General features: G+C 33.3%; 1 protein-coding gene across 3 annotated transcripts in view; it reads right to left on the reverse strand.

The window, feature by feature from the left end:
- Window positions 1-24,939, reverse strand: part of SNX13 (sorting nexin 13) — a 133,993-nt gene that overhangs the window by 36,050 nt on the left and 73,004 nt on the right. For all 3 annotated transcript variants that reach the window (XR_006965231.1, XM_047096695.1, XM_047096694.1), the window contains exons 10-16: window positions 21,322-21,460; window positions 20,865-20,953; window positions 16,485-16,584; window positions 14,512-14,705; window positions 7,001-7,105; window positions 6,268-6,400; window positions 4,150-4,187 (exon numbers count right to left, since the gene is read on the reverse strand). Coding sequence is in view for 2 of the 3 variants with exons in the window: in XM_047096695.1 (XP_046952651.1) it covers window positions 4,150-4,187; window positions 6,268-6,400; window positions 7,001-7,105; window positions 14,512-14,705; window positions 16,485-16,584; window positions 20,865-20,953; window positions 21,322-21,460 (798 nt within the window). In the remaining variant the exon portion in view is untranslated. The remainder of the gene's footprint in view (window positions 1-4,149; window positions 4,188-6,267; window positions 6,401-7,000; window positions 7,106-14,511; window positions 14,706-16,484; window positions 16,585-20,864; window positions 20,954-21,321; window positions 21,461-24,939) is intronic.

Here is a 24,939-nt window from a genome sequence, read left to right on the forward strand (position 1 = left end):
TCCAGACTCTAAGACAGATTTCAAATAATTTTGAAAAATAATTGCACAAAAATCATTACTGAGTGATTCAAAATGAATCTTTTTTAACTATGGCCTTTGGGTTTAAATTTAAAACTTTTTTGCCTCAGATACATACACCCACACATACCTAGAAGGGAACATAATCACATCATGATAGACTGCAGGAAAGAGTTACCTTGAGCCAATTATATTTATTGTAATAATAATAATAATAACAATAATAATAATAATACCACCGTATTATGTACTTGAAATTACTGAAGGTAAATCTTGTATGTTCTTAATATAAAAATGGTAACTATGTGATGTGATAGAGGGGTTAGCTAACCTTATGGTAGTAACCATTATGTAATTATCAAATCAATATGTTGTACGTATTCAACTTATATAATGTTTTATGTCAGTTATAACTCAGTAAAGCTGGAGAAAAATAAACAGCAACAAAAAAGAATTAACTTGAAACTGCTCTCCTCAGAAAGGACTGCTTACAAGCCTGGCCCTTGGATGACAATTGGTGGGAAGGTTCCCACCATTGCCTAACTGCTAAAAGTCATTCATTGTACCTAACCTGTTTGTATAAACAATGTGGTTTATGTTGAACACCCGCTTTCCTTTTGGGAGTCTTGAATTTTAGTATACACTAACCAGAAGTTTGCCTATGTGACCGGCCTCCAATGAAAACCTTGGTCACTTAGTCTCAGATGGGCTTTCTTAGTACCAGCATTTCATATGTGTTATCACTTTCACTGCTGGGAGAATTAAGTATGTCCCATGAGATTTCCATGGGAGAGGATTCTTGGAAACTTGTATCTGGTTTCCTCTGGACTTTGTCCCATGAGCCTTTTCCTTTTGCTGATTTTGCTTTATATCCTTTGTCTATAATAAATCCTATCTATAAGCATGACTATACTGAGCCCTGTGAGTCCTCTTAGTAATCACTGAACATCAAAATGGTCTTGGGGACTTCTTGACACACAGACATTATATGGTTCAGAGATCTTACACTTTAAAAACCACAGTATCTGAATGAACTCCGAAGTCTTAACATGATATTACCAATACTACTAAAGAGTCAGTTAAATGACTTAAATGCAGCCACACATGTGACACAAAGCCATTTAAATTAAGGCAATTGCATTCTAAGGAGAAAGCCAAAATTTATCTACTGAAGACTGATTAAGAGAAGCAAAATATGATAATTCCATACAAATAATCCACAGTATTCCCCTGGTCAAGTCAAGAAGGCGAATCATTTAGTTAAAATGGGGCTTCTCCAGTGATACCCTAAGAGACTTTAGCCAAATCAACTGTTCTTTCTTGTACCTCAGTTTTCCCAATGATGTAATGGCATAATACTTGCTCTACTTTGCCAGTTTATAACGTAAATTATAATGCTTTGAAAAGAAAAAAAGAATCCACTTATTTAAGTGGTCATATGACCTATAGTCAAATATCTTGTTAGAAATATAACCTTTGTTTTAATATTACTTTTATATGAAAAAGCTTCAAAGAAAATAGAATTTTCTACAAAATTCAGATTGTTATCTACTATGATCTTCTTCCAATTACAAACTATCACAGAGAATATATAACAACTGTTTTTCAAAAAGTATTATTGTTGTTAATTACTATCATTATGATTAACCTTTCCTTGTAGGTAACATTTCAACAGCTAAATGCTACTTACTTTAAACATGTTAGCATCTTATACTATGCAACCCAGAAGTTGTTAGAGAACTTTGTACATAAATGTCTTTTTAGTACACCTAAAATATACAATTAATAAGTATTATTTTCATTAAATATGATGAAATAATCTAATGAAACATCTCTTAAACACTAGTCACAGGTATAATGCAAATGTAAAATATCAAGGAGACTATATAAAATTACAAGTGGTGAAATAATATTAATTACAGTCTGATTTAGAATTATAAGTATTATTTAGTAAAAGAAAACTATGATCAAAACAAGTACACTAATGCTGCCCTGAAATAAAACATAGTTTTTGTTCAGTGATCCTTGGATTAAGATTCTTGAATCTTTGGCAAAAAAATAAGAAGATCCTTTTTTAAACTACTATGCTAAGTCAAAAACTGAAAATTCAGATTTACTATGATAACCCATACAACTATGATGTCCCTGCTAGAAATGTTTACAATTCATGTGCCAATCTCAATTGAAAAATGAGTAAACCAATACAAATAAATATTTTCTTTGCTTATTATATGGGAAAACACTACTATGACCTATTTTACAAACTTCAAGCTATTTTTAAAATGGAGCTATCCGGGGCACCTGGGTGGTGCAGTCGGTTAAGCGTCCGACTTCAGCCAGGTCACGATCTCACGGTCCGTGAGTTCGAGCCCCGCGTCAGGCTCTGGGCTGATGGCTCAGAGCCTGGAGCCTGTTTCCGATTCTGTGTCTCCCTCTCTCTCTGCCCCTCCACCGTTCATGCTCTGTCTCTCTCTGTCCCAAAAAAAATAAATAAACGTTGAAAAAAAAAATTTTTTTTAAATAAAAAATAAAAAAATAAAATGGAGCTATCCGCTAACATTTATCTATATATTGGGATTCCTGGGTGGTGCAGTCAGTTGAGCCTCTGACTGTTGACTTTGGGTCCTGGGATCAGGCTCCCTGCAGATCATGGAGCCTGCCTAAGATATTCTCTCTCTCTCTCTCTCTCTTTCTCTGTCTTCCCTGCTTTCCTTCTCCCTCTCCTCCACTCACACACACTCTCTTCCTAAAAAAATAGTAATTTTAAAAATTGTCTATATATTTAAAAAGAATCCAAAAGACTCCACCTACTTAAAAGCTCAAATTTAATAAAATTAAGTGAATAACAAAATATGTCAAGTCATCAACCTCAAGTGTGACCTTTGTCAATCGAGATAGTGTTCTGGTTTCTATCACTATGTGATAAAGAAACTGTTATTTGAAAAAGCATTTATTCCAAATATGGAATAAAGGAAACAAGTATTTGTTACTAGTGTTCACACATTTATACAAACACTACAAATATGAATACCTGAAATTTCAAATGAAGGAAAAGTTTCATTGCATTTAGGCATTTTTTCTATATAATGAACATTATTACTAATACTTTCTTCATGCTCTAGGAGTTATTCCTTCTCGTTATAAGGCTATGGAGTACAACAAAAAAATGGTAGTGATACCAAATGACTTAGGAAAATATTCTAAATGCTACACCACCTCTGACATAACACTATAGCTCACTGCCTTGATATTTTGTTAAAGGTTATGTAATTTATACAGCAATAAAACACTCAATATGGTCATTTTTGAAATAAATGTAGTAATACAGAAGACAACATAAGATAATGGACCTCTAGACCATTTAGCTATTACAAAACGTATGAAAGTAGTGTAGCTAGAATGAAAAACAAAGGAAACAATCTCTCCCTAACCCCCCCTCCCATAAACTTTGCACTGAATCTTTCATAGAAGATATTTCTTCCTAGCAACATTTTATGAAGTTATTCATGCCAAGGATGGATATATAAAAGAACTGAAATGTTCATTATTTCACACTTTACTATGAATGTATAAAATTCCAATGACAGCTTATATTTTAAAAATATGTCATTCTTAAACCTGTAATCATAAGATAAAGTTGCTTAATTTACTATAAGGCTTTAAGCTTTTTTTTATATATATACAAAAACCTGAATTTGTTACAGTGTACACTATAAGAAATACCTGGAATTTTTCAGATATCCTAACTAATTTTATATTTCTCTTCTACACACAAAAAGAGCAAATTTCAATGTACACATTTATATGTCACAAGTTTACTATTCAAAACACCACTATTCAAAGTCACTTCAAAATACTAAATATTGGGAATGAAAATATTAAATCAATTTTTTATCAAATACAACTGAATTATGCAGGTGTGACTTAAGCACACTCTTATAAGTGAAAATAAATAAATTTCAGAGGCTCTTATATGTGAATTTAACATTTCTTTTAAAGCAAGTAACTTCTTAAAATATTAAAGCATGATCTGAGAGCTTCTAATATATCATTTATTTATGTATGTTATGGCTCACTTTTTATAATATTTTCAAGCCACTTTAATAATTAAGGCACCCTAAGAGTACTTACCAAATTTATGCTTCCTGTAGGAGACCCATTAAAAGATTCTGTGGAAGGGGAAATTCAACTTAGTATACATTAATAACATTTTGGAAAGAGTTGTTTTATCTAAGGTTAAAACGCTAAGAATGAAAGTCACCAAAGCAAAGACTTATTAACAAAAGAGCACAGAAAACTGTGGTACGGTACTCCCAAACACCTGTTTCCTTAAGCCTCATGGTTTTCCAAGCCAGGTATTTCAGTGAAAATATTTATGTACCTAAGTTGCCCCATCTAAAACATATACCAAAAAAAGGTATTCATGTATAGGAAAACAATTATTAAATATTTTATTTTCCCATTATCATATGAAGTTGTCTGATACAGGGTAAATATGAGGAAAACACTGCAGAGTGAAGTCCACTATAGGATCAAAAACTACTCCCACAGGATATATTGCTACTATCGCCATTTTAAATTATATATCATTTAGAAGCTCATACAATTAGCTGATTATGATTCAACATATCTTCTTTCATTCTGGGTCATATAGCAAATCCACTTCACAAAACTAAGAAATTTCTCAAGTAGATGGAATTAAAATAGACAAAAAAAATTCTAATAGTCCTTTCTGGAAATAGCGCTGCTACTTGCAAATTCACAGCAGCTTTGTAAAAGATTTTTCAACAGACACAGTAAGTACAGATAAACTAAAGTTGAGGTTAGCTCCTACAGAAGTACTCTTCAAAAAAAAAACAAAAACAAAAACAAAAACAAAAAGTTCCTTAATTATGCAATCAAATCCAGTTAATGGAATATTATTCCAGTTTTAGAAATAAAACCAGAAAGAGTATTAACTAAAACTCCCACAATACTAGACCAATAACCAATATAAAAGTTAACAAAACTCAAATGCAAACTTCTCTAACTGGGTTTCTTAGATTATTTAAAAAGTAATATCTTATTAATGTAGACCAGGGAGTGGGGAAGGGGAGACAGAGGAGAAGGAAGGCTAAGAACCTTTTATAATGGAGATACTTTTTAAAGCAGTGCTTACTACCTAAGAGATCTACTGTATCTCCAACCCCAGTGGTCCAGCCCTTAAAACCTGTTCATAAGTAAATGATTAAAATTAAAGCATTCTCTTAAAATACTTTGTCAAATCTTTCCCATTTACTTTTTATTTTCATTGCTTATATAGACAAGCAATGTCTATTTCAAACCTTATTGAAATAAATCAAACCTTATATATTTAATTAGTTTAATAAGTACTAATGAATTGGATCACAAGTAAAATGGCCACTGGGCCTCACAATATGGAGACTTGTGCTCTAAGGGCTGCCTCTCCCACTATTTTTAAATAACAGCTTATATACTACTGATAAAAACTGGTATTTGTGTTTGAGTCTATAAATCTTTCTCATATACATAATTTCCCTTAAATCCAACAAATGATATCAAAATAACTCTGAAGATACGGCAAAAATTTTATCCTAGATTTACAACTAAGAAAAATGAGGCTTGAAGAAATTAAGTATTTGGCCAACATCACAGAGGTACTAAGTAGCAGAACAGGAGTAAAATCTAAATATTCTGATTCTCAAAATCTGCTTTCCTCATTATGCCATAGCGGTAATAGCCTCATCTGAAAAAATTCAATGTTGAAACAAACGACTTTTGTAGCTTCTTCCAGCTTATACTGTGCAGGGTATAATTCAAGGGAAAAAAAACTGTTTTTTTAAAACAATGCTCTTTGGATTATGGTACACTCTCAGGATCACTACTTGTTATCTCATTTAATCCTCTCAATAATCCTGTTAATCATGAATACTATTAGTTATTAGCAAAAGGGAAACTATCATAAAAATATTTGGGTGATACAATTCAAGAAAACATTCTTTAAGACTCCAAGGCTTTTATAGCTATGTTCTAAACTGTTATTAAATTTTCAACATTTTGATTTAGTGAGGTAACTAAACTTTGTCATTCATTTATAGAATTTTAAATATAATTTATAATTGGGCTTCAAGGTATTTTTTATCTTGTTTTAAAGATCATGTTTTGACAACAGAATATATGTAGGAATACGTTATGTGTACACACACACACACACAAACACACACACATGTGCAATGTGTGTCACCTTACCTCCATCACCATCATCTGATCCTCTGAAACTAGGATCTTTTAACATATCCAGCTCGGCTAACATGCGCACATAAAGTGCATTCTGTCTGAAGGAAGGATAAAATCTTTCATCTCGTAGCATCAATTCATAAACCTTATTGAAATAAATTAAGATATTCCACCATTAATACAGATAATATACTAATTTTCACTAATAAGATTTCACCAAAAGCTAGACAGAGGTCTTGCTATAAAGAATCAGATTCCGTATTTATAAGATATCAGCAATAAGCCTATATCACAAATAATGATTTCTCAACTAATTTCACAACTAATGGACCCTCCAATACCTAAACTGCATTGAAAATGGTCCTACAGCAACACAAGTCACATGACAGGTTATATATAGTGTTCTAGGAAGTACTATATTCTAAGAAACAAGCCCACATAAAGGCTCCAGGATCACAGTAAAATACATTACGTCAGGTTACTGACATATCATCAACTCATGAAAGTCTAAGACTATATATTTGGCCCTTTAGATTTAAATACCAACCCAACATAAGGATTTTCCTCACTTGTCAATTAAATGAACAAACTGGCCTATCCTTTTTGTAACTGAGAAATCTGGGTTCCATTACTCACCTTTTTAGTTATTTATACTTTTATGTTTCAATAACCTTAGAAAAACTGAATTACATGTACAAGGAAATACATATTTTTCATAAGAAAGAATGATAAATTCAACATATACCTTCCTTTGAATGTCATCAAAGATTTCAGGGGTTGGATCTTCATGATTCAAAGTATCTGCTAATTTTGCTACCAAATAATCATCAACAGTAACTCTTGGAGATGCCTAACAAACAGAGAAAAATAATAGTAGTAATGACATTTTGCGTTTCTAAATACAAGTTTATTCTTTATAGAAGAATTACATAGTGGAATTATATTATTGAAAGTAATTGGCAAAAAATCCTTGGTTTGTAAACAACACTGTGATGTTTAATAAGGCTGAAATAAGAACCAAACCTTCTTGTCATAATGTAATACAGAATGGGAGACAAACATGGAATTAAATCCTGGCATTTGCTGAGTAAGTAAGTTCCCTCTCAATAGGCTTAATTTCCACAATATGCAAAATGGATATAATACCACCTACGATTATTATGTAACCATGAGAGATTTATCTAAGGCATACAATCCCAGTGCGTAGCACATAAGAAACACTGTCATTAGGAATTAGTGCTTAACATCCACTAGCCCTGGATGTCTATTTAATGACTGCCAAAACAATAAGCCATTTTTTACTTGTCATTTAACACTAGAAATAGTCCTTTTAAGTTGCCTTTAAGAGAGACTATCCTTTTCCTAAATTTGGCTTTATATCGCTGTAGCAAAATCCCAGTGTGATATGGGAGGGCAAAAATATGAAAAGTTAATTTCTTTCAACGACTTTCATTTTAAAGTGCATAATATGACAGATATACCACAGAAATATAAAATCTGATGTTCAATGTGAAAAATTTCTTTATTGAAAGAAAAAAATGCTGAAAAACTAGAAATATGGTCTTCTTTGGCATGTCAACTTGAATTTTTAGTTCTGAAGCCTCTGAAGAATAAATGAGTGATAAGGATGTTAACTTTTAAAAAACTAGAACAAGAATGCATTGTTCAAATAATTTCTTTATACTATCCAACAGAATTATCTAAAGAAAAGAATGGATAAATACAGAAAAAGAGAAAGGTTTACAAATAAGTAAACAACAGAGTATAAAAGTATAGGAAAAGGACTATACAACTTCTAATGTTCCCTTGTTAATTCAACATTATAATTAGTAAACCCAAGTAGGTGGTGCAGGGTGGTTGGAGCTTTTTGGAGGAGGAAGGGGAGGGTGTTTATTTGTTGACTGTGTATGAGAGGATGTGGTGTGGTGGTGTGTGTATGTTTTCCCCTGAAACAACAAAAAAACTAAACAACTTCAAGTCTGTAAAAAAATATTAGAGAGGAACCGATGTTAGCTAGTTTTGTCCTTTTTTTGCCCTCTAAGATGACTAAATCAGTTTCTAGGAAATAAGAAGATGCAAATTTGAAAATTACAACATTTCACATTTAGCTTACTTTTTCCTATAATCTCAAATATACAGAACTGAATTAAGCTTCATCTTTGGTATAGGGTGACCAACGTTTTTAAAGAGTTATCACAGGACACAACTAACCAGATCTCAAAGAATCAACATAGAAAAAATATTTATATACATTTTTTACTATTTAACATAAAAATACAAAAATGTGTTTTTTCAGAATTATGTATTAATGTGTGTTCTGCACTTTTCCACTACACAAATGTGATTATTTAAACAAGAAGACTACTTAATAGTGGCAATTAGTAATTAATAGGACTAATTCAACAAATAATGTTTAAGAAAAACCTAACTATTTAGGTTCTATTTTCTGATACACAATTTAACTTTTAAGCTCTTCATTATATAATAAATATTGCAGGCTTTATTACTGTGTATTATTAAAGTGAATAGAAGACTTTTAAAAAGATTATAAATATAATAAGACTAAACAGGTAGTATCTATATTTAACTTAAAAAAATTACTTTTCTTTTTATTCCATGATCTGATGAAGATATTTTTACTTTTTATGTTTCCTTTTTTAACAATACTTCTCTAATCTGCCTGCAGACTTTAGGACTTTTTTTTTTTTTTTTCTTAAACCAGGGGGTATAACTGAATACAACCAAATACAAAATTCACCTTGACTTTTACCTCTGTTCTTAAGCCTACATCACACTTATTTCCCTTATCAGTCCAATGTGATGACATCAAGTTAAATAAATACCCTTTCGGGGTGCCTGGGTGGCTCAGTCGGTTAAGCGGCCGATTTTGGCTCAGGTCATGATCTCGCGGTCTGTGAGTTCGAGCCACGCGTCGGGCTCTGTGCTGACAGCTCAGAGCCTGGAGCCTGTTTCAGATTCTGTGTCTCCCTCTCTCTGACCCTCCCCCGTTCATGCTCTGTCTCTCTCTGTCTCAAAAATAAACGTTAAAAAAAATTTTTTTTTAAATAAATAAATAAATAAATACCCTTTCAATAAAACCATTTTGGCACAGAATACTAAGACTTTCCTTACTAAAAGCAGCAGCAGGTTTTTAGACCTATAGGCCCAGTGTATCTAAGAATTTGCCATATAGACTTTATGTCTAAAATGCCCATTTTAAACACTTCAAAGCATAATGCATGTCATTAAAAGTTAAACTTCTCTTCCTCAAGAAAAATGGTTTTAAAACACACAGATCATTTAAACTTGTGAGAGTGAAGGTGAATTCCAAACAAATTATAGTTTTAGTAAAGAAACAGAAAATCCTATTAAAGCTGGCTGTCCCTTTCTGGTGATATTTTTTGAGTCCTCAATAGTCTCATCTCAAACAAACAAACAAACAGAAACACTAGCCATTTTGTTCACTGAGTTTTTCTATAACCCACACAAAAACAACTTAGGTCAAACCATCCTTCTCAAGGTTCCTCTTAGCCTCTTCAAAGATCATTCAACAGTTCTGGAGAAAAAGGCATATAAATTTCTGTTTACCAAAAAAATAAATAAATAAAAATAAAAATATTTGTTTACCATAATTCTTTCCACCATATTTATTTTTTTATGTATTTCCAAATTAGAAGACATTATTCTTCTCCCATTCTTTGAAAACATGATTTTACTGCTATCAATATTTTAGCATGTTTTCTATGGCTGGCAACGATAGCCATAGCCATGTTGAAGCAAATGTCTAAAATGCTTATTTTCTGACACTTTTACAATGTCAAAAATCTCATTAAGTATTTATGAATGTTTTGAAGAAACTAAAAATTGACCAAAAAACTTTTATGAAAACCTCGGTATCACAGGTAAGCAAATGGTACCCCATTTTAGCAGTACTGTATAGAAGGAATACATATTTAGCAGGTAAGATCTTTTCATTTTCTTTGGTAAGAAGTTTATAGACTGAAAGAAATTTGTCAAAATTTACATTTGCACTGTCTGATAAATATGTATTTATATAAAAGCAAAGTTTCTTTTATGTTTTCTGCAATTTATTAAAATGTTAAACATCAAGATTATCTAAAACTCCCCATTTCTTCACATCAAAGAACCTAGTAGCTATGGGAAATATACCCTTCTTGCCACAATTTGATGTAACACAATACACTACCCAAAGCATGACTGCTGGTTAAGAACTGCCAGAATAAGTTCTAAACTTGAAAGGGCCAAACACGTTATCAAAACTTTCTCTCTTGTTTACCCACAGGATATTTCAGCTGAAACTTCTGAATCATGAAATGTAACACTATTCAGTTTAAAAGTAACTCTACTTTTACAAAGCAAGCAAGGGACAGATAGGCTAATGTGTGTTCATTTGTACACTGTGCCCAAGCTAATTCACTTAATACTCACTAGTTTTAACTGATCACTGGGGTCTTTTGGGGAGATGGAAAAAAACAAAAAACAAAAGCAAAAACTTTTTATTAATTTAAAATTATTTGCAATATTCAGTTTCAATATTTGCTTTTATATCCCCTTCTCCACCAAGACCAATCTCAAAACATTTTTTATACATCATATAGTATGCTTTATTTTGGTTACTCTCCCTAATCCAGGTTTAAGGCTCCTTCTCTTTGTTATTAAAACGACATAGTCATTTAGTCTTCTTTTCTGGCACTGTCTAGGTCATGCTGATGTTGGTACTGTAATTATCCTCATTTTCATGTCTCAACTTTTAGAAAACATGGTTTTAATATTCATAATGTTAAAAATTAAAAAGTCCTGGGACACCTGGGTGGCTCAGTTGGTTAAGCATCCAACTTGGGCTCAAGTCATGATTTCGCGGTTTGTGAGTTCGAGCTCCACGTCGGGCTCTGTGCTGACAGCTCAGAGCCTAGAGCCTGCTTCGGATTCTGTGTCTCCCTCTCTCTCTGCCCCTCCCCTGCTCATGCTCTGTCTCTCTCTGTCTCTCAATAATAAATAAACACTCAAGAAATTTAAAAATTAAAAAGTCCTATCACAATACAAAACACATGACAGGAAAAGTAAAAGACAGACTGTGAATATCCAGGATAACAAATCACTTAAATTGTAGATGCAGTATAGACAATAGAGTCCATTACTGTGAAGAGCAAATAATGGCTGCCAATATTATAAGCTAAGGAAAAAAGACAACGATGAATGTGAATAATCCACACCATAGTCATTTGACACTAACATGTTGCCTTCAGCCCTGAATTTCTGGCATCACATTGAGGTTTTGAATTTTTGTCAATCTTCTCCATCCAATGCTAAAATGTGGGACTTGCTGTGTCCTGGGGAAAGGTTTCCCAAGACTCAGGAGGTCTTTCAATGCTTTAAAAAGAGATGACCTTCAAAGAGTAACAATTAAACTCATAGTTGATTTCTCAGTAGAAACATAAAAGCCAGAAAACAATGAAATGCTATCTTTAAAATGCTGAAAGAAATTAGCTTAAATAATTATTAATTTTTTATTTATCCAATATTAACTATAATCCCCACACTGGATTACATAAAAAAGAAATGACTACAACCTGCTTTAAAAACTAACATAGAAAGACTTTGATATATACCTTAAAGCTGTGTTTTTAAATAGAAACTCTTGAATGTGTGCAATAAGAAAACATGAACAGCAATATTCAGAGCAAAAGTATGAGAGAAAAGAAATGGAAAACAAACCAAATTGCTCATAAATATCACTGAAGGTAAATAAAGTCTTGTATATGTGTATGATAAAATACTTCAGTGAAAATGAACTATACTTGCATGAATCAAAATGTATAAATATCAATATAATAATGAGAATAAAACAATGCATATAGTATCAGACCATTTATATAAAGGCCAGAAACAAAGCTAAGGGGGCACCTGGGTGGCTCAGTCGGTTAAATGTCCGACTCTGACTCCTTGATTTCAGCTCAGACCATGATCTCGTGGTTTGTCCATCAAGCTCTGCATTGGGTTCTGAGCAGGGAGTCTCTCTCCCCCTTTCTCTCCTCGCCCCTCCCCTGCTCACGCTTTCTCTCTCTCTCTCTCTCTCAAAAGAAAGAAAGAAAGAAAGAAAGCAAGCAAGCAAGCAGTGTATAAGCAATGTGTGCTTTAGAACACACATGTATATTAAAATGGTAGGGAAAAGCAAGTGAATAATTACAAGAAACTGATTTCATCAGGAATTAAAGAAACTGGTAAACATGATAGGTGAAGACAGGTGAAGAATATATTAAGGATCTTCAAAAGCATAGTAAATGTTTTATTTCTTCAGCTAAATGGGGTGTATAAAGGTGTCTGTTATAGTATTATTCTTTAAAATGTGCACTCTGTTACGTATATTTCATAAGGCAAAAATATAAGCAAATGGACGAATGAGCAGGTTTCAAACAAAATTCACACTTAAATTCAAATCCAACTTTTGTGCTACTTAAGTATAAATTAAAAGGTATTATAGCATAGCCATTACAAGTACTGGAGTGTGAGAAATCTCAAGGATTGCTGTGTCCATATTAATGAGGGATATTGGTCGATAGTCTCCTGAGTGAGGTCTTTGTCTGGCTTTGTTATCAGAATGACAGTTTGGCAATCTGTGTCTTTGAAAGCATTTGCCCATGTCACCTAAGGTGTCTAGTTTGTTGTGATAAAGTTGTTTATAATATTAGCTTATGGTCTTTTTGATTTCTGTATGGTTGGTAATGATGCCTCATGATTTTGGTATCTGTGACTTTCTTTCTTGGCCAATCCTGCTAAAGTTTTTCAATTTTATTTCTCTTTCAAAGAAACACTTCTTGGTTTTATTGTTTTCATTACTGTTTTTCTGTTTTTCATTTCACTCATGTCTATTCTGATCTTTACTGCTTCCTTCCTTCAGTTTACCGTGAATTTATTTTGCTTTTCTTCTTCTGGTTTAAGGTGAAAATATAAATTGTCATTTTGAGATCTTTCTTCTTTCTAACTAGGCATTTAAAGCTACAAATTTCCCTCTAAGCACTGCTGTAATTGCATCCCATAAATTGTGATACATTGTGTTCTCATTTTCATTCAATTCAAAATACCTTCTAATTTCCTTCTGATTTCCTTATGACCTGAGACTACTTAGAAATGTGTTAATTTTTAAATATTTATAATTTCTCAAAATTCCTTTGTTAATTTCTAATTAATTGTACTACGATAAATAGACATTCTTTCTATGGTTTCAATACATTTTTTAATGTTTCTTTACTTATTTTTGAGAGAGAGAGAGAGCACACAAGCAGGGAAGGGGCAGACAGGGAGGGAAGAAGAGAACCCAAGCAGGCTCTGCGCTGTTACTACAGAGGCTGACATGGGGCTCAATTCCCCAAACAGTGAGGTCATTACCTGAGTCAAAATCAAGAGCCAGGCACTCAATCAAGTGAGCTCCCCAGGTGCCCCTAATTTCATCCTTTTAAATTCAGAGTTGTTTTATGGCCTAGTAAAAAGTCTGTCTACCCTAGACAATGTTCCACAAGAGCTTGAAAATAGTGGGTATTCTGCTGTTGTTAGTGCAAGTATTCTACAGATGTGTTAGATCTAATTGGTTTACAGTGTTCTTTGATTCTTGTATAATTTTGGCCATTTTTTTTTTCCCATTTGGTCATTTTCTTTCTAATCATTCTGTCAATTATCGAGTGGGTATTGAAGTCTTCAACTATTACTGTTAAATTGTCTATTTCTCCCTTCAATTCTATCAGGTTTTGTTCTATGTGTCTGTGGAGGTTTTGCTGTTTTGTTTATAATTATTTTATCATTTTGATCAACTGACCCTTTTAGCATTATAAAATGTTCCTCTTTTCTCTAATAACAAATTTCGTCTTAAAATCTATTGTCTAATATTAGTATAGCCGCTCCAGCTCTGTTTTGGTTGCTGCTTGCATGGTTTATCTTTTTCCATTCTTTTACTTTCAATCTTTTGTGTCCTTGAATCTAGAGTGTGTGCCCTAATCTTGATTCTATCATTAGTATCTGCGTGACCCTGGCAAAGTTAATTCAATTTTCTAAATATGAGTTTCTTTACCTATAAAATGAAGATAACAATATACAATAAGACTGTTATCAGATTTAAATGAGACACTGTTTCCAAGCAGCAGTGCCTAGTATAAGTAATGAATATTCATTTATATTACAAAAATTATTACTAAAGATGCTACCAAAGAAGTTAAGAAAACAGTAACAAAAATATATCCCCACCTTTTCTGATAAATACTGTTCATATATTCCAACAGCAGCTGCTCTTAGAAGACCTTTGGTTTGGTTAGTTTGATGTTTTCCATCCTTCTGACGACTTAATAAAACTTCTAGTTGCTGTTGGGCTGTAACTCGGTATCCTTCCACTGTCATCCAGAAGAAGAGGTGCGCTTGACCTCCAGTTTGCTGCATGTAATCTAACAAACAAAATCCATAACAATGTAGTTATTCATGTCACATGTTTTTGGGTGCATGTAACCATATGACAAGTTAAGAAGGATTTAAGTTTCAAATACTTAAAACCCTATATTTTCAAACTGTTAGGCAAATGCTTGAGGTAAAGAATACTTACATCACAAATTGTTAAGCTAAAAAGACCACAGTTATGTAAAATGCACAAACTGAAGCATATTTTTTTTTTAAATTTCATTTTTCATGATAGAATTTCTAGGGGATATAATTGCACAGAAGGCTTCATCAGAAATAAATTATTTCAATATTCAGCTTCTGTTCTCAATAAAGATTATTATAATATTAATATTTCCACAAATTTAAAAAATAAGGATTAGTATCTTCAACAAGCCATGTATTTATGTTTTTGGTCATGAAAATGAAGAATCAGGGAAGTTTAATGAAAATGTCCTCCAGATAAAAGCAATTTTGATGTATAGTTGACCCCTGAACAATGCATAGGTTAGGGGCACTGACTCACCATGCAGTCAAAAACCCATGTGTAACTTTAGACTTCCCCCAAACCATAACTACTAGTAGTCCACTCTTGATTGGAAGCCTTACCATTAATATAAACAGTTAATTAACACATATAACATTTTGTATGTTAAATGTATCATATGCTGTATTCTTACTATAAAGTAAGCTAGAGAAGGAAATATTACAAGTCATTAGAAAAACACATTTGTATTACTGTACTGTATTTATTGGACAAAATCCAAGTAAAGTGAATCTGCAGAGGTCAAATTTGTGTTGTTCAAGGATCAACTATATTATCAAAATTACTAAATATTTATATTTATTAAAATGATATAAAAAACCCCTTTCCCATTCATGCACTGAAAGATACAAATAACTTATAAGCACTGTGTACTGCTGATAAAGTACTCTTTCCCAAACAATTTAGGGGCACCTGGGTGGCTTAGTCAGTTAAGTGTCCAACGCCTGATTTCGGGTCAGGTCATGATCTTAACAGTTCAAGAGCTCGAGCCCCATGTCGGGCTCTGTGTTGACTGTGCAGAACTTGCTTGGGATTTTCTCTCTCCCTCTCCTGCTCACTCTCTTTCTTTCTCAAAATAAATTAATTAATTTAAATTCATAGTAGAATCTCCTAGAGTTTATTTTTAAACACCACTGAGTGTTTCTTTTAAGTAGGCTGCACACTCAGCATGGAGCCCATGTGAGACTTGAACTCATGACCCTAAGATCAAGACCTGAGCTGAGATCGAGAGTCGGATGCTTACCCAAATGAGCTACCTGGGCGCCCCTCCTAGGGTTTATTTTAAAAGTAATTTAACAAACACACATTTAAGTTATGCAAAGCATTTCGTTCCTTCAAAACAAAATAAATCTCCACCTCGATGATTTCCAAAGAAGAGGACTATTTCAGAAAATGAAGAGTGGAGGAAAGACATAACTGGCATGCTTAATTTCAGATATTTAAATTTTAGTAATCTTTACAATTATTAAAAATTTCAAGGGGTGGGGCACCCGGGTGGCTCAATCAGTAAAGTGTTTGACTCTTGATTTTAGCTCAGGTCATGATCTCACAGTTCGTGGGTTAGAGTCCCACACTGGGGTCCATGCTGACAGTGTGGAGCCTGCTTAGGATTCTCTCTCTCTTCCTCTCTCTCCCTGCCCCTCCCCCACTCATGCTCGCTCTCACTCTCTCTCTCAAAATAAAAAATAAACTTAACTAAAAATTTCAAGGGCTATTATTATTTTCCTAAGGTGGATTTACCTACCCATAAAAAACTGTAGTGCAACATTGTCTACAAGAATGCTGTCCAAAGGGACTGTGCAAAGTTTCCCAAAGTTTGCTGCCAGTTTCACAGTATTTATTTCCTACAAATAAAAGTAAATATAGGTTAATATTTTATCTATTCACTCACTAGGTTAAAGATCATTACATAGATATAAAAACATTACACTAAAATGGAATAAAGTGTTTTTTCCTTCTCATTCATTTAGGTTCTCAAAACAGTATAAGCCTGGAGAATTTCCTAGTTATTTTAAGTTGTTTAGTGAATATGCATTAAAAGTATGATAAGCATCCATTTATTTCAATACAAAATGATTCTAAATTATTGGAATTTCAAATATTCTCTATCTCTACACATATTTCAAATGAAAACAAATATTTTAGGGGCTAAAGGGATGTATGGAATACCCACGATGTGCAATAATAAATAAATACCAACATTCTCAAGTATAGATTGAGGTCTATCCAATGAGAAAACAGAAAATATTCAGAGTCATTTTGCTTCTCACAGAGCAAAAACTCTACAGTCTTTATATAAAACGTTCTTCTCACACTACCTAAATAGTAAATTATATTCATTTTTCAAAGTAACACAGTAAGATAACTACCTACACACAGAAAAAAAATGAAAAATAAAAAAATAAAACAAACATAGGTTCAAAATTTAGAGAATCTATATGTCAAGCACAGTGCTAGGTACATTATACACATTACTTTATTATCCACAACAATCCTATTGGATAAATATTGCCAATCCTACTTACTGGAGAAGAAAGCTTAAGATCAGAAATGCTGCCTATGATCACAGAGCTGGCAAGAAAGACTGTTTTCAAAGCCTGCAGCTTTTCCCATAAAATCCATGATGTTTCAGTGAAGTATCAGTTTGTCTGTATTCCTAAATCCATCCCTCATAACCATCTTTTTAAAAAAGAAAGACAGTAAGGTTTTTCTGAAAGTTAGGCTGCCTTAAGTAGGGGTGGATACTAAATTAGACATAGGTAGTACATAAAGGAGAAAGAAGATAACTTGAAAAAAGGAGGGAAAATGTCCTCTGTATTTAGTATCTCCCTTCATATAAACAAACTCAAAATGGATGAAAGACCTAAATGTAAGATAGGAAGCCATCAAAATCCTCAAGAAGAAAGCAGGCAAAAACCTCTTTGATCTTGGCCACAGCAACTTCTTAATCAACATGGCTCCAGAGGCAAGGGAAACAAAAGCAAAAATGAACTACTGGAACCTCATCAAAATAAAAAGCTTCTGCACAGCAAAAGAAACAATCAGCAACACTAAAAGGCAACCAACAGAATGGGAGAAGACATTTGCAAAAGACATATCAGATAAAAGGTTAGTATCCAAAATATATAAAGAACTTATCAAACTCAACATGAAAAAAAAAAAAAAAAGAATACACACATACACACACACACACACACACACACACACACACACACACACACACACAAAATGGAGTATTACTTGGCAATCAAAAAGAATGAAATCTTGCCATCTGCAACTATGTGGATGGAACTAGAGGGTATTATCCTTAGCAAAATTAGTCAGTCAGAGAAAGACAAATATATGACTTAACTCATATGAGGAGTTTAAGGCACAGAACAGATGAACACAAGGAAGGGAAGCAAAAATAATATAAAAATAGGGAGGGGACAAAACATAAGAGACTCTTCAATATGGAGAACAAACAGAGGGTTACTGGGGGTTGTGGGAGGGGGATGGGCTAAATGGATAAGGGGCATTAAGGAATCTATTCCTGAAATAACTGTTGCACTATATGCTAACTTGGAAGTAAATTAAAAAAATAATAATAATAAAATAAAAAAATAAAATAAAATAAAATAAAATACGGAAAAAAATTTAATGCAAAAAAAATTTCTTTAAATACTGTATAATAAACAGATAAGTGACTTAAAACGTTTGGCATAAAGTAACCCAATGCCAGCATATGATTTCTCCTATCTAAATCTTCTTTTTTCAAATTTATCCCTTTTTATCCTTTCCAGAAGCAGCTCCACAGATAAGGGATGCAGAAGAGTATTCACTGCAACCTTATTAGTAATAAAAAAGATAAAGGGCCTTCTAAGACTTCAAGATGGGTAGTATGGTTAAAAAACTTCACCTCTGTGGGGATTCTGATTTTTCTTTCAAAGAAAAACTACTGTATGACCTGAACTACTAAAAAGGTGAAGCTTGATATTCAAAATAGAAATGACGAGCTTCAAACAAGACATCTAAATTTTAAAAGGATTTACTATCAAAAGGTGTCCCAACAAATGGACTTTAAATAATGATGATGAAGGATCACTAACTCTAAGGTCTAGATAAGGTAAACTAACCATAAGTGAAATCATACCATTCTTCCATTCTGAATTTGCATGGGTATATAATTTTAAAATAACACTTAACTAGAACAGTCATACATACACATATACTCAGGTATACAACAAATGTGGCCTCAAGTAAGGTCAGTTATAATTAATCCAGCAAACTAAACCAAGATTTACAAAAATTAGTCTTCTGTTCCTTAATAAATTTAAATACACTGCAAAATTACATGCCCAGAGAGTCACAATAAATTTCCAAAATAGAAAATCAGCCAAAAAAACCCTGACTACACTAAAAATTAAAAGTACTAAAAACTGCTTTTTTTTCTGTTTTAAAGCCCCATTTCTCTGCTCGTATGCAGGGCAAAACTCCTCCAAACAGCTGCCTATAATCACTATTTCTAATTCATCTTTTCCCATTTTCTCCTGGACTGGTTTCACTTAGGGTTTCTCTCCACTACTCCAAAATGCTATTATCAGATCACCAATATTCCCCTGGTGGCAAATCTAATGGCCAATTCTGAGTCTTCATCTTACTCAACTTATTAGCAGCCTTTGAAATATGTGATCTCTCACTTCTTTAAAAACTTTCTATGCTTGGCTTCTGGAATATCACACTCCCAGGTTTTCCTTTAATTTCATCAGCGACTTAGCTGTTTCTTTAGCTAGATCTTCCACTTTGTCTTAAACTCTAGTAACTATAGTGCCACTGAACTAAGTCTTTGGTATCTTCTTACTCACCTTCACTCTTGTAAGAAACCTCATCCATCCAGTCTCAACTTTAAATAACTGTCTAATAATCCTGAGGATCCTCAAAGTTTAGGCCATCACTGACGGTTCCCTTGAACTACAAAGTTTACCAATTAGTGGGCTGACTTGACTGTTTAACAGGGATCTCAAACTAAAACATGAAAATTTAATTCTCTCTGCCAAAACTCCTCTTCCCTGTATTACCCATTTTATAAATGTAAATAGCAACATTTTTCATGCAGTTGCTCAGGCCAAAAATTCTAGGAATCCTCCTTGAGTCCTTTTTTTTCTCTCACTCCATATTTAATCTCTTAGTAAATCTGTCAGTACTATATCCAGTCTTCAATTACCTCTCACAACCTCTGTAGACATCTCTTACTTGACTAAAGCAGTAGTCTCCTAAATGATCTGTCAGTCTCCATTCTTGTCCCCCGCAACTCCACCACAATCTAATCATCACCAAGAGTCAAAGTAGTCATTTTAACTCGTAAGTCAGATCATGTCAGTCGCCAGAACAAATCTCCAATGGGTTCCCGTCATAATTAGAATTTTGAAATAATTTTGCAAGGCAGATAAAACTATATATGATCTAACTCCCAAGGTTCCTCTCCAGTTTCATTCCTAATATAATCCCTTCTCATTCATTCTATACCAGCCATACTGACCTGCTCTAACTCAGCAAACACTTTCCTATCTCAGGACCTTTGTATATGCTTTTACCTTTGCCTGAAAGATCAATAAAAGACAAAAATTCTCAGGACTTTCTCATTAATCTATCAGATTTCTCTATGCTCATATGTCACCAAATCAGTCAGCATCTATCTAAAACAGTGTTATACATTCTCTATCCCTCTAGTTTGCTTTACTTGTTATTTTTCATATTGTACATTTTTTAGCATTATATATTAATTTACTTAGTGGTTTATTTTTTGATTCTGCAACTAAAATGTTAAGTTCAATGAAGAGAGAGATTTTGTCTATTACATCCATCTAAAATGGTGCCCACTGTATAAAATTATGTAAAGGTTGAATTTTGAATAGCAAATGAATAGATGAATAAATAAAAAACCTTTAATTACTGTAGCATTATTCAGGAAGTTTTTAATCTCTTTAGCTTCATTTAATATAGGATAATACAGTGTATCCAAAAAGTTTTCTGCAAGGCCTTTTGTGGAGGGCTACACTGGTTAATATCCCAATTCTTGTTATTTGCTAGATATTTAAATGAATTTAAAGTATTTGTAACTAAACATTGATTAGAAAGTACTTACTTTGCCTGACTGTAACCGCTGTATTCTTGAGTCACATACTTTTTTTACAAATAATAAGCTATTTATTTGATTTTTGATAGTGTTGATATCTAAAAACAAACAAATTGATTGTGAGCTAGAAATCGGTAATGTTATTTATGAAATACTTTAAACATGCACTTACTTTAACATAATAACCAATGAACAGAGCAAACAATAAGAGAAATAATCTGAAATTTTATGGTGAAATTATTTAATTAAAGTTAAACCATGCCAATTATTTTTAGAGACTTATAGTATTAATTGCCTCACATTCAGGAAATTATAATGCTTTTATTCTTAGCACATGTTAACATAATAAAGATTTAGATGCAGTTAAGGTAAAAAAATAGCATAAAATGACACTTAGGCAAATTAAAGTTTTATTTAGAGATATAGTAATGATTAAAGAAGACATTTTCATACTTAAATGACTTACCATCACCAACCGTATCTAGAGAGCGAAGATACTGTAATTCTTCTACTGCCTTATCTCTGACTGCTTCTAACTCTCCAATATTGTCACTCAATTTAATAATGTTCATAAAGGCCTCATAGTTGCAATTAGAATCACGGATCTATAAAAAAAGTTCAAACAATATGTGCGAGGGGGACTTATTAAGAAAAAAAGGAATCTTCAGTGCCTACCATGTGCTAGGCAGAACCTTACAGCAAGTGTTTATTCCAGTGCGTATAAGAAAACAAAATGAAAACCTCTGTACTCATGGTCCCGGGAAGAGGCAGAGGAGTAGAAGACGAGATTAGTGGCAATGGAAGGCACATCGGGCAGCGTACAATATGTGTTGTGGCTTTTACTCTGAGCGGAATGAAAAGTTACTGGAGGGTTTTAAAGAGAAAAGTAACATTCTGTGACCTAAATTGCACAGAATCAATGTGATGACATAAATAACTCTGTCATTTTGTCTTTTTCTCTAGCCACGTGCTGTTTAAGAACAGGAATGGGGTGGACAGTAGAGCTGAATTTAACCAGAGTGTGGTTGCACCAAGCAAATAACAAAGATAGAGGGAGAAAAAGTAGTCAAGGATATTATGAAGTGACTAACCACTGTGACTGCAATAAAATTTAAGTAAAGCAATAAGGGGATCTATGAAAAGGTAGCAGACTTGAGATATTACCCATTCTCCAAAGGGGTCAAAAAACTAGTGATGGTTTAAGTTCAGAACTAAGGAAAAACTGGCCAGTAAGTGTATGAAAAGATGCTCAAATATCATTTAGATATGCAAGTTAACCACAACAAAACAACAATGCCAAATGTTGACCAGAAAGTGGAGACACAAAAACTCTCAAATGGTACTACCAAAGTGCAAAATTAGAACACAACTTTGGAAGACCACTTGGCAATTTCTTTTACTTCATGTAAATTTTACTTGAGTGATTAAAAAAAGGTAGGTTATTAAAGTCTTGATTTTTCTAAGAATACATTAAGAAACAAATTAACAGCTGTCCATTCATCTGCTCTAGTTAGAGATAACAATATGAGCCAATTAAGTAATCTATTCCACAGTAAAAGATAAGACTTATCCTTAATTAGTTTGTATTAAAAAAATACATACTCAGAGATGAATAATGCAAATTCACCCATACTATTTTTAGAAATGACTTAAAACTGTGGGGTGGGGTACCTGGGTGGTTCAGTGGGTTAAGCTTCCAGTTAAGCTTCAGACTCTTGATTTCTGCCCAGGTCATGATCTCAAGGTTGTGAGCTCCAGCCCTGAGTAGGGTTCTGTGCTCACAGCAGGGAGCCTGCTTAGGATTCTTGCTCTCCCTCTCTGCCTCTCTCAAAATAAATTTTAAAAAACTTAAAAAAAAATACTGTTGGGCAACACTAACATTTTATACAGAGAGAAAATATGTTACTACTAAACTGCTTGCTGTTGGGGGTGCCTGGGTGGCTCACGTGGTTAGGCACTGGACTTTGGCTCAGGTCATGATCTCATGGTTTTTGAATTCAAGATCCCCCATCAGGTGAGCTTGAGCCCTGCTTCAGGTGAGCCCCACTTCTCTCCCTCTCTCTCTCTTTCTCTCTGCCTCATGGAGTTTTCTCTCTCCCTGTCTCTCTCTCTCTCTGGCCCTCACTCACTTGTGCCCTCTCTCTCAAAAATAAATAAATAAATAATAAACTGCTCTAAACTTTTCCTTTCAAATAGAAATGAACTGTACACTAAGTTGATAGAAATGAACTGAACTAAGAACTGAGCTTATTTTAATGTTTATAATACCTATGTATACAAGGTTTTCCACACAAATAATGTCAAAAGACTGTAAACCCGACCACAAGTAGGCTAGAGACCCTTTATTGATAAACTCTTCTCTTTTAAATATATTTTCTGATATTGTGTTGCAAGTAAAATAGTGATCAATTCCTGTTCATTAAATAGCAAAAAAACACAAGCATCATACACAATAGTAGAAGCCCAAGTGTGGGAAGAACAAGTAAAAATTTGGTGTTTTGAATTCTTTTTAGACTATCTATATGTTAAATCTCTCCCCCAAAATGTTTTCACCATACAATTAATTATACAGTTAATACAAGGTCAGCAAAAGAAAAATTGAAAGCTAAAGAAAAATATAAATAGGAATAAAAATATTTCCTAATCCCATGAGTGAGAGATAACATTCTGGTGAACATGCACCCTTTTCTGTAACACAGGTAAGATTATACAGCATAAAACATCCATTTTCTGGTGTTATAATAAAATGTTTTAATACCTTTTACCCTTATTTTATTACTTAAATGTTTTTAAATTTTACCTGTATTTTCCTATTTCTTAAAACATTACTTTTTTGTTATATACCCAATATTCCATATAAAATGAAATATATAGGGGCGCCTGGGTGGCGCAGTCGGTTAAGCGTCCGACTTCAGCCAGGTCACGATCTCGCGGTCCGTGAGTTCGAGCCCCGCGTCAGGCTCTGGGCTGATGGCTCAGAGCCTGGAGCCTGTTTCCGATTCTGTGTCTCCCTCTCTCTCTGCCCCTCCCCCGTTCATGCTCTGTCTCTCTCTGTCCCAAAAATAAATAAACGTTGAAAAAAAAAAATTTAAAAAAAAAATAAAAAAATAAAAAAAAAAAAATGAAATATATAAACAAAAGAGAAAAACTAAAACTATCATAATCCTACCTTTCTATTAACATTTCAATCAGTATATACACTATCAGAATTATACAATCATTAATAAATATTTACATATTTGTTTTTAAAAAGCATTATCTACAAACACACATCACTTTTAGTTATCCTTTTCAACTTAAAAATATAAACATGTTTTCATATTCAAGATACACTACCATCATCATTCTTTTTAATGGCTGCAAAATATTCTACTGTGTCAATATGCCATAATTACACAATCCTCTATGTAGAACACTTAAAAAGCTTCCAAGTTTTCAGTATTATAAGCAACGGCCATTAATGACCTTTGTTTCAAACTTATTACTACTTTAGAATAAATTTCAGAGTAGAATTCCTAACCAGAGGATACATATTTGTAAAAATTTTTTTTTTTAAATTTTTTTTTTCAACATTTATTTATTTTTGGGACAGAGAGAGAGAGACAGAGCATGAACGGGGGAGGGGCAGAGAGAGGGAGACACAGAATCGGAAACAGGCTCCAGGCTCCGAGCCATCAGCCCAGAGCCTGACGCGGGGCTCGAACTCCTGGACCGCGAGATCGTGACCTGGCTGAAGTCGGACGCTTAACCGACTGCGCCACCCAGGCGCCCCTGTAAAAATTTTAATTAGACAGATATACATATTTTTAAAGCTTCTGGTAGAGCCTAGTAGGATAAAGGAAAAGAAGAATCAAGTTGTGTGACCTCCATAGTTTGATAATGGCTAGTTTGATAATGGCTACTGGAAACAAAGAACAATAAATAAAGTAACTCTCTCCTACGAAAACTAGACTGAGTTACTGGAAAAATTCCAATTCAAGAAAATGAATCAAAGATCTAGAAGTATTTATCAAAGTATTCCCAGCAACACCCCATTTACAATACTTCCTTGACCATGAATTTATTGAGGAAAGCCATATATAAT

Source organism: Lynx rufus, unplaced genomic scaffold, assembly GCF_022079265.1.
Source record: "Lynx rufus isolate CCGP_SWC_20201006 ecotype Redwood Valley unplaced genomic scaffold, mLynRuf1.p SCAF_4, whole genome shotgun sequence".
Taxonomy (NCBI): Eukaryota; Metazoa; Chordata; class Mammalia; order Carnivora; family Felidae; genus Lynx; species Lynx rufus.